Here is a 12,629-nt window from a genome sequence, read left to right as displayed (position 1 = left end):
GGAGGCAGGCAAACCACAAGGCCTCCAGGCGAAAGGGGGTTATATGTGCTTGATTGCAGGCTGGGAACCTTCTCGAGCGAAAGCCAATATGGGCAACGGGACCTAGCGGGGCAGCCTGTGAAAGTCAAGCATCATGGGTGGCAGCCTTGTCTAAGTAGGACCGGACCTGCTTCAAGCATTCCTCCCCACCAGCATTGGCCCAAGACGCTACCAGGGCAATGGTTTTGTTTCGAGACTTGAGCCCTTGGGTGATCTGCAGGTCCGACTTGGGAACATTCAGAGCCTGAGCATGATGCATGACAGTATGAGAACCATGTCCTATCCTATAGAAACACTCTGTCCATAGGAGACCTACCTCACTGAGGACCTTGACCACGGCCTTGTTCGCCTCGCCTTCGCGGGCCTGCGCGGCGACGCGGATGTCGACGGCATCGTCGCCTACCGCCGTGACACCCTCGCGGTTCTTGCTGGCTCCCGGTTTAACGTTGCACTGGATGTAGACAGTGGCCCGTGGCGACTTTTTGGTTCCCGAAACAAACCAGATGGCCGCTCGTGGCAACGCCATCGTCGGGTCGGGAGTGGTTACCGGGAAGCTGGTCTAGGACCTGGGGCTTTGAAATAAGATGCTGATGCGGATGTCGAGGGCACTCTATTCGGATTATTGCACGCCGTGATTGGGCATTGGCTGGCTTGGCTTCAGGGTTTGTTATGCGCCGCTACGTGACCATTGAGATGACATGATCGTCCCGTGATACGGGAATTTACAGGCACAATCCCGGATCGGAAGGAGCTACAATCCAATCCCTGAATGTTTGTTAGCGTCGGCTTCAAGGTCTTTCGCCGAGGAAGGTAAGAACTATTAGATCCCCTATTCCAGAATTCTAGAGGCTTGTCTCTTCTCTAAAAGTGCCTAGTAAAGGCCCTCTATGCCGGTTCATTTGTTGCAACATCAAGATAATGTTGACATTCTGCAATGTATCAAGGGTATGGATATTGCGTGTCCAAATCGACTTCAGGGGAAATGCGGGAGTGGCAGGGGCTTGACGCACCAACCCTCCACCAAGCTAGTGATGTCATGAGGTACAGAATATCCCTAAATTGGAGAGGAACGACTCGGGGTCGGCAATCTGCACTCGTGAAACTTATTAGCTACCGCAGGTAATTGGCCTTCAAACAAGTCCGGACATAAACAAACCACCAATTACCATTTCGGTCGCTATCGCCTTCCAAGACTGTCGCCGGACATAGATTCCCTGCGACATACGGACCACACCTCGACCTTTCTCACACTCACACGCAATGTCTTTCAGAACGGCAGCCATCCTGGCCACGAGGGTGAGCCGGCAGCCACTAGCTAGCAAGCTCGTCGCTGCTCGCACTCCTGCAGCAGCACAGCGGGCCTTTCACGCCACGCCGGCCGCCTTCATCAAGGTCGGCGACCCGCTGCCCGGCCTCGAAGACGTGCTCATGGAGAACTCTCCTGGCAACAAGGTCAACCTGGCCCAGGAGGCTCAGGCCCTTAACAAGATGATCCTGCTCGGCGTGCCCGCCGCCTTCTCGCCCGCGTGCTCGGCCAAGCACATCCCCGGCTTCATCAACCACCCGCGCACCAAGGAGTTTGACTTGGTGGCTGTGGTGTCCGTCAATGACCCCTTTGTGTGAGTCTCCCCATGTCTCAACCCGGGTCTTATTCTGGCATCCTCGGAAACACTGACGAGACTGGGCATACAGAATGAAGGCATGGGGCGAAGTCCTCGACCCGGCGGGCGATCATAACGTAAGTCCTTCCCGGGCCACTTGTAGCTATTCATTACTTCTAACGCGGCGCCTCAGATCCGCTTCCTTGCCGACCCCTCGGGCAGGTTCACCAAAGCGATGGACATGGACTTTGACGGATCCTCCATCTTTGGCAACCACCGGTCCAAGCGCTACAGCATCCTGATCGAGAACGGCAAGGTCACGTCGGTAAACGTTGAGCCCGACAACACGGGCACCAGCGTGTCCATGGCCGAGAACGTGCTCGGGCCGGCTTAGATGTGGTCTGCTGTGGCTGTGTAGTAGAAGTAGGGATGGTGGTAAGGGAAAAAATGCAACTTGTTTGGCTGCTTTTCCGGATGAGTAACGTGCTATTATTCGTTTGAGGATGTGCTAATTCAGAACTAAACGTAAGGGATCTTCGGGGAGAATCTGCGGGTTGTGTTAGGTATCCCGAGTCTAAACCTGATCTCAAGTTTGCTATGCCTATTACCTGGCCGTAGAAAGAAGGGAGAGAGCAACAGGCAGCAGCTGCAATGAAGTAGGACCCTGGTTCGCATCTGTACCTGGAGGTGAGTGGTCATATGAATGCACAGACCAACGGTTATGAAAGGCACGCGAAAGTGAGCGAAAGTGAGCCTTTCGTTGCCAAACATCGTGAACAGACTAAAACAAAGCAAACAAAACAAACTTCTCAGCCCCATCTCGAAACCCCCTCACCCGCAATACTCGACACAACACAAACAAAACAAAAAAGCAAACATGGATCCCTACGAAGCAAACCCGGAAAACATACCCGCAAACGACCGGTATGCCGACATCCCCATGTTCGGCCGCTACGCCGCCAAGCCCGACGACTTCCGCCCCGACCCGGGGCACATCCTGTCGACGACGGCCGAGTCACTCGCGTACTGAGACGCGGCCGTGCTGGCAAGTTGTGACGCGGCGGCCCGCATCTTCGAGAACCCCTAGGGCGGCCGCGACGTGTTTGCCCTCGGCGGCGTCATCGTCAAGTCGCGCCACCTGCACACGGACGACGAAGACGACGAGGACGTGCTGGATTCTGATGCGGTCGCGCGAGACTACGCGTACACCGATGCCAACGAGGTCAAGGCCATTGCCCTGGCCAGGGGCGCGCTGATGGGGGTCAATGTCCGCGTCCCGTGTGTGTACTTTGCTGGCAAGGTTCGTCGCGCTGTTGTTTTTCATTCATCATTTTTATCCTCCCCGTAGGATGATGATGAGATGAGACGAGACGAGATGAAATGAGATATCTCACACACACACAAAAACACTCCAAAGATAAACGGCCACCAGGTGCTCATCCAAGAGCGCATCCCCGGCGTCGCGCTGTGCGTGGCATGGGCGTACCTGTCGGTAGCGTAGAAGGCGGGCTTCAAGCAGTAGGCGCGCGAGGTCCTGCGACAGCTGCGTCAGATCCGCCCGCCAGTAGTAGCACCAGCACCAGCACCAGCGTCGTGCGCCTTCCCGTCGTATGTCATGCCGGACCCGGACCCGGACCCGGTTGCGCACAGGGGGATCTCGGCCGCCGAGAGGGATATTCTCTTCTCGTCGAGCGAGGTTACGAGAAGCGGCAACGCCGAAACTGAGGGCGGCGGTGAGGGTGAAGGCAAATTGGAGCTAGACGCTGAAGAGGACGACGACGACTTCAGCCTAATGCACAGCCATCTTACTACGTCAAACTGCATCGTCGACAGGGGCGACCGGCTCATGGGGCTTGTGGACTGGGAGATGGCGGGCTTTTTTTGGGATAAAGCGGGCTCGCGAGGTGCACCTCCAGATGCAGGGGCCGCGGAGAGAGAATTACGCGGCGCTGAACCTGCCCGAGGACGTTCTGCAGGATATTCTGTACTGGAATGATCTGTATGATGGTGCTGTGTAAGCCGTCCAGGTGATTGGGGAGGTTTAGCTAACCTCCTACTTGGAGGAACCATCCTACCGTAAAAAGCCGCTCCGTTAACAACCACGAAACGAAGACCTAATATGATCTTTTACTTTTGTCTTATTTTTTCTTTCTCGTCTTATTTTCACCCTGGCTGGACTTCGGCCGAGGGATAAATGCTGATGAATAGCAACGACAAACGACCGCCCTCCGACAAGTAAACAAAAGGCCGCACATCGTAGTCACACACAAGGTATATACAAAACATTCATATTTCAGCTCCAACACCCAAGACGCCTTTCCTGCTAGAGAATTCGAGAAGAAGTGCAAAACTTCACGCAAGTGGGATTCGAGTGGTTTGCGTTATCACCGTCACTCGTCTTGCCTGGAATATATTTTCTTGCCGCCGAAGCTCTTAGGGCATGGGCTTCAAGTCTTTGGCCACGGTAAACGGCGCTTCGGTCTTGCTCTTGATCTCGTCGACTGTAACGCCGTCGGCAATCTCGATGAGGGTGAGGCCGTGCGCAAAGTCGACGTCGAAGACAGCCTGTCAAAATGTCAGTGACATGATCAAGGCGGATTTATGGAATGGAAACGGCGGTGAAGTGGAAGCAGAGGGAAAAAAAACTTACCAGCTCAGTAATGATCCTCGACACGCACGCCTTGCCCGTCAGAGGGAAAGCGCACTGCTTGACAATCTTGGGGTTGCCCTTCTTGTCCGTGTGCTCCATGGTGACGACGACCTTTGTGGCTTGGGGGTTGCTGACGAGGTCCATGGCACCTCCGAAACCCTTGACCTTGCCGGGCAGCATCCAGTTGGCGAGGTCGCCGACGGCGCTGACCTGCATGGCGCCGAGGATGGTGAGATTGACGCGGCCGGAGCGGATCATGCCGAAACTCTCCTCGCTGCCAAAGACGGCGGCTCCGGGCTGCAGCGTGACCGTCTCCTTGCCGGCATTGATTAGGTCGGCGTCCTCCTCGCCCTTGCGCGGGTACGGCCCGAGCCCGAGGATGCCGTTCTCGCTCTGCAGTTGCACCTCGACGTCGGCGCCCACAAAGCCGGGAGCTAGCATGGGCATGCCGATGCCCAAGTTCGCGTACATGCCGTTCTTGAACTCCTTGGCCGCGCGGCGCACGATGCGCTCGCGTTTGGCCGCCGTATCGCCCGAGCCAAGCACCGCCGCCGCCTTAGGCTCCTCGCCGGGCTCCTTGGACCACGTGTACTTCTCAATCTTCTTGTCGGCCGTGCTCTGGATGACGCGCTTGACATAGATTCCCGGTAGGTGTACCGCCTCGGGGGCGATCTCGCCGGGCTCAACAATGTGCTCAGCCTCGACGATAGTCATCTTAGCGTTGCGACCCATAGCGCCGTTGAAGTTGTTGGCGGCTAGGCGGAACTGGCAGTTGCCGAGGCGGTCGGCGCGCCAGGCCTTGACAAAGGCATAGTCGCCCTTGATGCTGTGCTCGAGCAGGTAGCTCTTGCCGTCAAAGACCTTGACGTCCTTGGGGTACGAGAACTGGGCCGGGGTACCGTCGGCATTGTTGCGCAGGGGCAGCTCGCCGGTCTGTACGACAGTGCCGAAGGCGGCGGGCGTGTAGAAGGCCGGGATGCCCTTGCCGCCGGCGGCACACCGTTCGGCTAGGGTGCCCTGGGGTGTCAGCTCGAGCTCGACCTCGCCCGTCAAGTACATAGTCTCGAACGTCTTGTTCTCGCCGATGTACGAGGCGATCATCTTGCGGATCTGCTTCGTCTTGAGCAGTTGGCCCAGTCCGCTGTTGTCGGTGCCGGCGTTATTGGACACGGCCGTCAGCCCCGTCAGCTCGGGCTTCTTGAGCACCTCGTCGATCAACGTGTCAGGGACACCGCAGAGCCCGAAGCCGCCACAGAGGAGCGTCGAGTTGGGCTTCATGTCCTCGAGGGCCTTGGCGGCCGACGGGTAGACCTTGTTGATCTCAGCCCGCCGCGCCGTGGCGGAGAAAGCCCTGGCGAAGAGTGCCGCATGCTGAAGTTGCGTGGGTTAGCATGAACAATTATACCGAGGCAGAGCGGGGGGTGGGACACAGAGGGTGAACGCACGTTGGGGCCGTACTTGGCGCACGCTCTAAGCGTCCTCATACACATTGCTGCCGACGGCATGGCTGTCCGAGTTCAATTGAACTTATTTCGTGTGCACAGCGAGAGCAGGCGGGGTGGGCTGGTGCTGGTTCTGTTGCTCGGCAGTTCGGGCTGGCGAGCTTTTGGGGTTGTCGGGATGGAGGGGCAGAGGCACTTTCAGAGATTAATGTTTGGAGATGGGTACGGAAGCGAGGTCCAGCTCACGAAACGGCCGAGAAAATTCAAAGATTTCTTCAGTAACTACACACTCTCACGTCTTGAAAAGAGAGAAAGAAAGAAAGAAGAAGAAAAAGAAAGCAGAGGAGAAAACGGGAACGAAACCAGCAAGCTAGCCAAGGTATCCGTTGCTTAGCACCAGACGAAGACGAGAAACCCCACCAGGAGAGAGCTCGGGCTACTGGCTAGTGCAAACCCCACCATTTTCAGCAGACTGGTTCTTCCAACAGGCCCGGCTTCACGTTGTCCCAGCCCCACGCTTCACCATGGCGTTAACCACATCGAGGTCGACGACATCTCCGTCGGTGTCGGCTTCATCGGCAGTGCTACACGTTCAGCACAACAAGGCTATTCTGGACGAAGCAGTAAAGAGGGTGATTCGACTGGTGGTCCAAAGCCTCAACGAGCTGCTAAAGGTGCCTGGCCAACACTTGTCATCGAGGCAGGATTCTCTCAGTCGTTGGGGAAATTGCATATAGCTTTGCAGCGGTGGTTTTCTATGTCGAACCACGAGGTCAAGATTGTTCTTCTTGCCAAGTTCAACGGTACCACAATCCTTTTGGAGAAGTGGGAGGAAGAGATGCAAGTTCGCCCTGAAGCTACCACAACACGACAGTTTCTTCAACACCCAGCACCTGTGCTCCGACAAAGCATCACCATTACCTGAAACACTATTACCAACCCGACATCGTACAATGTCACTAGCGGCGCATTGGTACTGTCGTTCCGGCTTCTCTTCCTTAGAGATCCGGGCCCTGGGGAGGGAGACTTCGTTTTCAGCGTTCAAGAACTGGAGGAGTACGCGTGTAGATTAGTGGAAGTGTAGATTAGCAGCCAATCAAATTCGGCATAGCCAACCAGTCAAAAACGGCAGTCCGGACAGCGACACAGGAATTCTAGGTCCATCGCGGCGACGGACCCGGCAATGCTGCTAGTGCGGGTTGGGGAGCTCCCCAGTCTCCACCTCAGCAATTCTAAGTCCGGATACAAAATACCGACATTTTCCCCGGAATCACTCATTCATAGGTCGAGAGGTAGGCGCTAAGCGCGATACCCTGGAACGCAGGGTCCTTGAGCTGCTCTGGTGACCCGTTAATGGCCGAGGACAATGCCGCGGGTCGTTGGAGCCCCGGCACGTCTCCACCCTCGGAAGGCGCCTTCGGCAGAAGCTAGTGGGGGCTAGGGGGTTTACTTGCAGCGGTCTTCGGAAAGACGCGGGGAAGCTGATTGATGGCGCTGCGGGTAATTGTTTTGAAGCAGGCCGACACCTCACAATCTATGGAACTGGAGGGCTCGACAGTCACTCACTAGGTTCCTACCTTAGGTTCAGGCCCCACGTTTTACCTTGTTCCCGCACCTGTTATTTCTACCGAATACCTTAATCAATCAGGTTGCCCACGAGTCCCAAACGTGGATGGAAACATCAGAATAGTGTTTTCACTTGAAACCGCAACTTAACTTTACCACACATGGTTCAGGAGACGGCGCAAAGGCTTCCTTAACCTTACAGGCGAAGTGGGCTATTTTTTTTCTTCATTACACGCATGCAGCCTCTAGGGCTATGGCGTTGTGGGCTATTATTAGCGGGCGGTTCCCAACGTCCATGGAGCAGAACTGCTACATACCTGCATACCTTACTAGTTATACTACAACGAGCAAGAGGACCACCGTATCATTCACCGCGCTTCAGTTCAAACTACCTGCCTACTACCTACCTCACTTACAGTACAAGCTATATCCGGCATTCAGTCTGCCGAATATAGGGGAGTAATGATAATATTCATCATGAAAACAAGATACCCCAATAAGATCAGCCCCACTGTCTTCCTTCCTTCCGAACCAGACCATCTAGTAATAGAAGCTTGCGTCCCTTCGCACCATAGTAACTCCGCCAATGTGACCGACCCGTGAACTGCTGTTCTGCCTTTCCGTCTTGACCGCCTGTGCTCCTTGCCACCATCGACAACGTTCACACCCGAGCTGGGAGCTATCACCCGGATGGTCGTAATATCCCAGCAGACCGCTTCCGCCATGAGTCTTTGATCTTGAATAGCATGAATGAATTCAAATGCTCCAATATTTACTCGCCCGCTCATGTCCTGGAATCAAAATGCGAATCACTCCCCCAAGTGTGCCGCCCTTGTCCGACACTGCGTCCTCGTGGCGGATTTAGCGTTTGTTGCTTGGGCCACCGTTGTTACCTCCAAGAACGCCGGATAGCTCGACGTTGAAGGTCCAGCGCCCTGTTTAATGACTTGTCAACATCAAAGTAACCTAGCAATCGGAAAGCACGCGCTTACCATCTGCAAGGTTTTGGGCCGTGTCATCGAGAAGAATGATCCGACGTTTGTTGCAGTACGTAGTCTTGTCCATGATCTCCACCTTCAGCTGCGGGTCCGCAAGGTCGGTTACCGGCTTCTCAAACATCTCCGACAGAGCCTCGACTGCCATCTCGAGGTCCTTTTGGTTGTCCTCAAAGATTTCAGTCTGGTTGTTCCTTGCTAGATAGAAGGCAAACGCGTAAGTCCACATTAGTGTCTGACGGCATGTCTGCAACGCCTGCGAAGCCGAGTTCAGATACTGAACCTCGATCCAGGACATGCCCGACTCCTTCTGCAGCTGCACCATCTTTCTCTCCGTCTTGTGGTAGATGTCCCTGTCTAGTCGAGCCGACTGGTCATGGTTCGCATATCGGTTGTAGTAGTGAAGATAGCGCTCCAGAGACACGCGAGATTTTGCTTGCGCGTCGCGGGCCTCGGTGCCGCTCCTCTCTTCAAAGCGATTGCAACTATACCAACTCGTGCCGTGTTCAGACCACAGGCCCATGCACATCCAGCAAAATTCATGCTTGCACTTACGGCACGTCATATGGTTGCAGCCTCCATTCTTCTCGATCGTACTGTTGCACTTGGGGCATTCCTTTGTGTTTGCCGAAATCCAGTTTGCCGTCTCCGAGTCGTCGGCGCATTTTTTGAGCCACCTCTTTACCAGGTCGCACGGAGCCGGTTGGTGGTCGTTCAAGATGCATCCGAAACAGAACCGATGACTGCAGAGACACGAAACCGTGGGTACCACTTTGTCTAGATCCTTCTTCTTAACGCCGCACTCGATAGCATTCTGGCAATCGGGGGCTGGGCACCATTTCAAGGTCTCCTTGTCTTCTACGTAGGTCCGGTTGAGTAGTTGATGATACCTATCCCTCAAGGTTGGGGTGACGAGAAGATCTAGAGACCGAGCGTCGATGATGAGGTTGCATCCGTCCGAGGGACACTGAATACGCGCCGCCTCCCCCTCCTCCTTGATCTTTTGCGACAGGTAGTGGCGGTAGCAGTCGACGCAGTAACGATGGCCGCACTTTATTGAGAAGGACTGTAGGCCATCTCCCTCTTCGCAGCAAATGTCGCAAACGAAGCCCGGGATGACTTCGAGCTTGGGCGGCCCAACCGTTGTCTGCGCGAGACCTGCGGCCTCGAGGACCTGTCTTGATCTGTCCATATAGTCTTCAATGAGGCGTTCCTTATTCCACCTAAAATATCGAAGTAGGATAGCTGCTTCCTCCTTGGAGATATCCAAGATCATGTTGACCTCGTTTATTAAATCGTCCTGTTGCTTCTGAATATCTCCTGGCTGGTAGACCTTGAAGCTGATATCGTATGCGACTCTCTTGTGGCTAATACTCTTTTCCATGCCGAGATCCGGGTCGGGTTCGTCATCGAAGTCGAAGTCTAGCGAGCGAGCACCCAGTAAGTATGGATGGGTCCAAACAGAATAGAGCCTCACAAACCTTCAGCACCGGACATGTCGTCATTATCGCTGTCGTCCGGGAGGATGTCATCCTCGCTGGAGACGGCGGACATAAAGTCATCTTCCGAATCCATTCCGTTGGAGGCAGTAGTTACGGGCGTCGGGGGCGCGGGTTCAGCTTCGATGCCGGCTGAGGCGAGGATCCTCTTGTTAGGTAGAGAAGGATTAGAGGATATCGTCGCCTCAGCGGCTTTCCGCTTTCGAGTGATGGGAGGAATGGTGCCGGCTTATCGGAGTCGGCAGGCGAGCTGGTCCGCTTGCCACCCGTCGAGATTGTTGAGAATAGAAGGGGGGTGCGACAACGAGGGCCGTCTGAAATGACTCGACACTAGCAAACGAGGAAAGGACAACAGCGTATGACACCAGCAGGCAAGTCGATAAGATCGAGGGCGAAGCGAAGGCCAGGCGCTAAGGCAGGCGAGGGGCGGCGGAAAGGAGACGATTACCGATGGGATGCACACGGCGTTGGGTTCTCAACCTTGGGGAGCAGGGGGACGGATGGGGCTGGGTGGCAGAGACCTGACCAGCTGGTCCTGGCGGGTACTGCGGCGTCAAGAATAACTGAGGTACGCAATAGGGCAGCGAGCGAAAACTGGCAGCAGGTGATCCTCAAGTTTGCGAGTTCTTTCAGTTTAGGTTTGCGTGTCGAGAGTCCAAGTCGTGCTTGGGAGGGGCGTTAGGCTGGATGGAGGCTGATGACCAAGGGTGGAGTTGAGATGACCGCTGGAGGCTCGAGGGACGGTCATGTTGGAGTGCGGGAGACAGGCAGGCCGCCGGAGCATGGGCCTTCTCTCGGGCAACAAATGGTGGCGCGATTAGGTAATGCAGCGTGTGTACCACGCTGTAGGCTGCACCTCACCTTGCTGGAGTCATTCGGTCATTCCTGCCCGCCTGCCTAGCTCGCCCCCCCCAAGAAGCTAACCCACTCCCCGAGCCACCCCGCCAGGCAGCCGGCCCGCTTCAGCTTTGGTCAGATCCGCAGTGCCACCTCCAGTTTGCACGCATTAATTGATTAGGGGATTTAGTACTGTTTGCTTGCAGTCCAACCCCACACTAGGCCAGCGGCTGGGCCGGCGATTTGACTCTTGACGTGATCATCCCACGAAATATTGGTCGGAGCTGCCAAAGGCGTATCCAAATCCTTGTCCGCCGACGAGAATAACGTCAGCAATTTGACAAAGATAATTCCGAATTAACGTCGACCTTCCTTGACCCGCAGGCCACCCGGATTGAGGGCTCTCCACGAACAGGAGGAAAGGGGAAAAAAGTGTGCCAATATTGCGGCCTGAACAGGGCTGATCACTGATCGCTGCTCAGACTATGGGCTCCCATTCTCCCGAAGGAGGCCACAGATCTCGCCGTACCAAATATGCGGATGATGCTCCGGACGGCAGAGACAGTGGCAGAAACGAGAGGAAAGATGGCTTTTACGATAAAAAATTCGACGACAGCGCTTCCCGGCGGAATCGGTCCCGGGACAGGAACAGCCGAAAACGATCGAGGACCCCCGATCTGGACGATCGGCGGTCTCGATCAAGAGAAAGAGCGAAGAAGAGAGACAGAGATGGTGACAGAAATAGAGGCAGGGGTACGCGCAGAGATAGGGACAGAAGCAGTGAGAGAGCCGGCAGACACCACCGTTCATTGTCTCCAGGAAGGGAGCGGCCGCGATTTGATCGGGACCGTGAACGCGAGCGCGAGCGCGAGCGCGAGCGCGGCGGAATTTCAGACACTGGCAGCGGCAGGGACCGGCCCAGACAGCGGAGCCAGGACAGCAAACGCTCGCGTAGAGAGTTGAGACGCGAAGAGGATGACAAGCCCGACAGACCGGACAGCAAGCGAAGTATTGTCAAACGCAGCGGCCCCCTGCTCTCTCAGGGTGACACATTCGCCATCAGCAATGGTGAAGAGCCCGAGATACCCAAAGAGAAGCCAAACTTTGGGAATTCGGGAGCGTTAGCTGCCGCATCTAACTCGGTTGCGCAGGCTGACGGGAGTACAATCACACTGAAATACCACGAGCCACCCGAGGCCAGGAAGCCGCCTCCGCGAGATGTGTGGAAAATGTTTGTTTTCAAGGACTCAAACATTGTCGACACAGTCGAGCTCAGTCTGCGCAGTTGCTGGCTGGTAGGCAGAGACACGGCCGTCGTGGACCTTCTTGCCGAACACCCAACTATCAGCAGCCAGCACGCCGTGATACAGTTCCGCTATACCGAGAAGCGGAACGAGTTTGGCGACAAAATTGGCCGGGTAAAACCCTACTTGATCGACCTTGAGAGTGCCAACGGCACGTCTCTTAACAGCGAAAAGGTCCCCGAAAGCCGCTATCTGGAGTTGAGGAGCAAGGACATGGTCAAGTTCGGCCTGAGCACAAGAGAGTACGTGCTCGTACTCGCTCCCAAAGAGTGAGGTCGGCAACCCCGGACCAATATACTACGTTACGCTACTGCTTTGCTAGCATCTTCACCACTGACAGAATCGGGATTTCCTTTTGTGTGACGCCAAATGCTACTCGATTCAGGAACAAGTGCTGCCTACACTTTTTTCAGAATCTCAACCATCCAACCTTTTAGAACGTGATCAAGAGGCTTGGCTTCACTCTTGCAAGCATGAGCCTCGGAGCTGGACAGTGTGCTACTCTTTCAGCTTATTGTTACAATGGCAATTTTCCTTGATTCTACCAGTTTCTCTCGACTTGGCAAAATGGACCTTTGCGATCTCTTATTTTGGTTGACTTTGTGTGACAAGTAGGGACCTGTGCTTTTGAGTCAGATGTCTTTAGTATAGATGGAAAGAGCTCGAAACTGTTCTGCACACCTGAACTCGAGGAAT

At 55.2% G+C, this 12,629-nt stretch overlaps 7 protein-coding genes across 7 annotated transcripts; 4 read left to right on the top strand and 3 right to left on the bottom strand.

Annotated features, from left to right (window-relative positions):
* Positions 1 to 124: 124 nt before the first annotated feature.
* B0T26DRAFT_741980 (uncharacterized protein) lies at positions 125 to 565 on the bottom strand (the record flags this gene model as incomplete). Its single annotated transcript, XM_060444042.1, has 2 exons — positions 125 to 283; positions 356 to 565. 2 exons carry the CDS (start codon positions 563 to 565, stop codon positions 125 to 127), a joined length of 369 nt encoding a protein of 122 aa, XP_060294458.1.
* Positions 566 to 1,299: 734 nt separating this feature from the next.
* Positions 1,300 to 2,034, top strand: B0T26DRAFT_741979 (Redoxin-domain-containing protein; the record flags this gene model as incomplete). The annotated part of the gene is made up of 3 exons (XM_060444041.1): positions 1,300 to 1,658; positions 1,732 to 1,777; positions 1,834 to 2,034. The coding sequence occupies 3 exons, from the start codon at positions 1,300 to 1,302 to the stop codon at positions 2,032 to 2,034; spliced, it is 606 nt and encodes a 201-aa protein (XP_060294457.1).
* A 483-nt stretch (positions 2,035 to 2,517) lies between these two features.
* Positions 2,518 to 3,658, top strand: B0T26DRAFT_753277 (uncharacterized protein; the record flags this gene model as incomplete). The annotated part of the gene is made up of 6 exons (XM_060445646.1): positions 2,518 to 2,663; positions 2,728 to 2,741; positions 2,798 to 2,940; positions 3,058 to 3,132; positions 3,193 to 3,495; positions 3,557 to 3,658. 6 exons carry the CDS (start codon positions 2,518 to 2,520, stop codon positions 3,656 to 3,658), a joined length of 783 nt encoding a protein of 260 aa, XP_060294456.1.
* Positions 3,659 to 4,073: 415 nt separating this feature from the next.
* On the bottom strand, positions 4,074 to 5,795 carry B0T26DRAFT_648842 (uncharacterized protein; the record flags this gene model as incomplete). The annotated part of the gene is made up of 3 exons (XM_060438034.1): positions 4,074 to 4,205; positions 4,291 to 5,661; positions 5,736 to 5,795. The coding sequence occupies 3 exons, from the start codon at positions 5,793 to 5,795 to the stop codon at positions 4,074 to 4,076; spliced, it is 1,563 nt and encodes a 520-aa protein (XP_060294455.1).
* On the top strand, positions 5,698 to 6,173 carry B0T26DRAFT_357172 (uncharacterized protein). The gene has a single exon (XM_060434587.1). The coding sequence runs from the start codon at positions 5,794 to 5,796 to the stop codon at positions 6,124 to 6,126; it is 333 nt and encodes a 110-aa protein (XP_060294454.1). The 5' UTR covers positions 5,698 to 5,793; the 3' UTR covers positions 6,127 to 6,173.
* Positions 6,174 to 8,159: 1,986 nt separating this feature from the next.
* Positions 8,160 to 9,868, bottom strand: B0T26DRAFT_741977 (uncharacterized protein; the record flags this gene model as incomplete). Its single annotated transcript, XM_060444040.1, has 3 exons — positions 8,160 to 8,233; positions 8,291 to 9,715; positions 9,775 to 9,868. The coding sequence occupies 3 exons, from the start codon at positions 9,866 to 9,868 to the stop codon at positions 8,160 to 8,162; spliced, it is 1,593 nt and encodes a 530-aa protein (XP_060294453.1).
* Positions 9,869 to 11,114: 1,246 nt separating this feature from the next.
* B0T26DRAFT_649002 (SMAD/FHA domain-containing protein) lies at positions 11,115 to 12,206 on the top strand (the record flags this gene model as incomplete). The annotated part of the gene is made up of 2 exons (XM_060438050.1): positions 11,115 to 11,440; positions 11,534 to 12,206. The coding sequence occupies 2 exons, from the start codon at positions 11,115 to 11,117 to the stop codon at positions 12,204 to 12,206; spliced, it is 999 nt and encodes a 332-aa protein (XP_060294452.1).
* Positions 12,207 to 12,629: the final 423 nt, after the last annotated feature.

Source organism: Lasiosphaeria miniovina (genome assembly GCF_030549165.1).
Source record: "Lasiosphaeria miniovina strain SMH2392-1A chromosome Unknown B0T26scaffold_5, whole genome shotgun sequence".
Lineage (NCBI taxonomy): Eukaryota > Fungi > Ascomycota > Sordariomycetes > Sordariales > Lasiosphaeriaceae > Lasiosphaeria > Lasiosphaeria miniovina.
This window is presented reverse-complemented; position numbering and strand designations above follow the sequence as displayed.